This window comes from Rhododendron vialii, chromosome 3a (genome assembly GCF_030253575.1).
Source record: "Rhododendron vialii isolate Sample 1 chromosome 3a, ASM3025357v1".
Taxonomy (NCBI): Eukaryota; Viridiplantae; Streptophyta; class Magnoliopsida; order Ericales; family Ericaceae; genus Rhododendron; species Rhododendron vialii.
This window is the reverse complement of record NC_080559.1, coordinates 15,151,581-15,154,106: the sequence shown is the minus strand read 5'-3', so window position 1 is coordinate 15,154,106 and position 2,526 is coordinate 15,151,581. Positions and strand designations below refer to the sequence as shown.

The following is a 2,526-nucleotide window of genomic DNA, read 5'->3' as shown; positions in this document are numbered from 1 at the left end:
CTAGCATGTCGTCCACGTATACTTCTACATTGTGTCCTATTTATTGCTTGAACATTTTGTTGACCAGCCTTTGGTATGTCGCCCCTGCGTTCTTAAGACCGAAGGGCATTACTTTGTAGCAATATAATCCCCTGACAGTTATGAACAAGGTTTTCTCTTGGTCTCCTTCATGCATTTGGATTTGGTTATATCCTAAGAATGCATCCATGAAGTTCAGGAGCTCATGCCCAGCTATGGAGTCGACCAAGGAATCAATTCGTGGCAAAGGAAAGCTATCTTTTGGACATGCTTTATTGAGGTCGGTGAAGTCCACACACATTCTCCATTTGCCGCTGGCTTTTTTCACCATAACCACGTTGGCTAACCAATCGGGGTAGAGAAATTCGCGAACGGATCCTGTTTGTACCAGTTTGTCCACCTCCTTGGCTGCAGCTTTATTCCTTTCCGGAGCAAAAGTCCTTTTCTTTTGCTTAACAGGTCGCACTGTGGGGTCTACGTTCAGTTCGAGAGATATGACCCTTAGGTCAATTCCTGGGATATCCTCGTGGAACCATGCAAAGACATCTTTGTTATCCCTTAGGAATTGTAACAATTCTGCCTTTGCCTCTGTGCTCAACCTCGATCCAATCCTCACAGTCCTCCCTTGTAGACCTGGCTCTAGAAGTTCTTCTAGGAGCTCTTCCACAGGTTCTCTATGCTAGAGTTTTTCTTCGTCCCGTGTGTCGAGGCTTTCTGTGCTCATCGTGATGTTTGCTCCTTTAAGTGAGGTGACGTAACATTCTCGTGCTACCTTCTGATCTCCCTTGATGCAACCAATTCCTTCAGGTGTTAGGAATTTCATCATCAGATGATACGTGGAGATTATTGCCCCAATTTTATTTAGGGTCGTCCTCCCCAATATCGCATTATATGCTGAAGGGCAATCGACTACTATGAAATCTATCATTCGCGTAATATCTGACTTCCTTCGTCCTTTATTGTAACTGGTAGGGCTATTTGACCAGCTGGATAGACGGCGTACCTGCAAATCCAACCAGCGGTGATATCAAAGGCCTTAGTCTTTCTCGTCTAACTTTTAGTTGATCATATGCATGGAGGTAGAGAATATCAGCCGAGCTTCCACTGTCTATTAATACTATTCTCATGAAGTAGTTGGCCATGACAATGGTTATAACCAGGGGGTCATCATGAGGAACTTGAGTTCCCTTAATGTCTTCTTCTGAGAAAATGATGGGTATTTCCTTTTTCTTTTGGAATTTACTTGGACGGCCAACTGTGTTGACCTCCAAATATTCCTCCATGCTCAGTTTCCTGAGGTGAGCTTTCCTGGCATTGCTAGACTCTCCACCTCCGGCAAGTCCTCCATGGATGACTTTGATCTCTCCAATAGGGCCTGATCGGGGAGCCGTGGCATCTTTTCCTTCCTTGCTTGTATCATTCCTCATGGATATCTTCAGATACTTCTTCGTTGCGAAACATTGAAGTCTGCCTCTTTGGATCAGTTCCTTGATCTGCTGCTTTAAGTTAATGCAGTCATCCGTGTTGTGACCATGGTCTCTGTGGAACCTGCAGTATTTGTCTTTAGCTCTCCTATTAGGATCAGTCTTTAGCTTTTCGGGACATTTGAGGTCCGGATCATTTTGTAAGATGCTGAGGATTTGTTCTGCCGTGGCTATGAGTGGTGTAAACTGCTTGTATTTGCCTTGGGGCGGTCCTCCTCCTCGTTTTGGGGAGGATCTGGAGTCCATCTTCTTGTTTTTTGGTTGCCTTCCCGTCTTGCGGGTGGATTCTCTTCTTTTCCTATTGGATGGGGGAAATTCGCCAACCTGTGATGGCCCTGCATAAAGATCAAAACTATTACGGGAACGCCTTGCGTAGACGGCTTCCTCTGCATTCATGTGCTTCTGTGCCCTAAGCATAAGTTCTGCCAGGGTCTTGGGTGGTTCTTGAGATAGAAGGTATAGAAACTGTCCTGAATACAGTCCAGCTATATACGCAGTTATGCTTACGCTGTCGTCGGCTTCCTCTATCTGAACCACCTCTTTGTTAAACCTGGTAGTATATTCCCTTAACGACTCCCATCTCCCCTGCTTTACTGTCAAGAGGTGCGTCGCTGGTTTGCCGTAGCGTTGGCCAGCAATAAAGTAGCTTACAAAGCTAGTGCTAAGCTCTTTGAAACTACGTATGCTTCCTGGGGGGAGTTTGTTAAACCATGCCCGAGCACTTCCTTTGAGGGTAGCAGGGAATGCACGACACGTTACCTCATCTGGTACTACTTGTAGATGCATTAGGGATATTATGTTTCTAGATGATCCAATGGGTCCGTGGAACCATTGAATGTATCCAACTGAGGCATTTTGAATTTCCTGGGGAGTGGCAGCCCCATGACCTCAAATGTGAAGGGTGAATCCGTATTCTGCACCAACTCTTCTACCGTGGTAGGAGTTTGTGCTTTGATGTGTTTCATCAACCCATCAATCTAGTCCTGCATCTTGAGCAACGCTTCCTGTTCGTGGGGTTGCTTCT

General features: G+C 45.7%; 1 protein-coding gene across 1 annotated transcript; it reads right to left on the bottom strand.

Moving 5' to 3' along the window:
* Positions 1-992: 992 nt before the first annotated feature.
* LOC131321138 (uncharacterized) lies at positions 993-2,288 on the bottom strand. The gene has a single exon (XM_058352144.1). The coding sequence runs from the start codon at positions 2,286-2,288 to the stop codon at positions 993-995; it is 1,296 nt and encodes a 431-aa protein (XP_058208127.1).
* Positions 2,289-2,526: the final 238 nt, after the last annotated feature.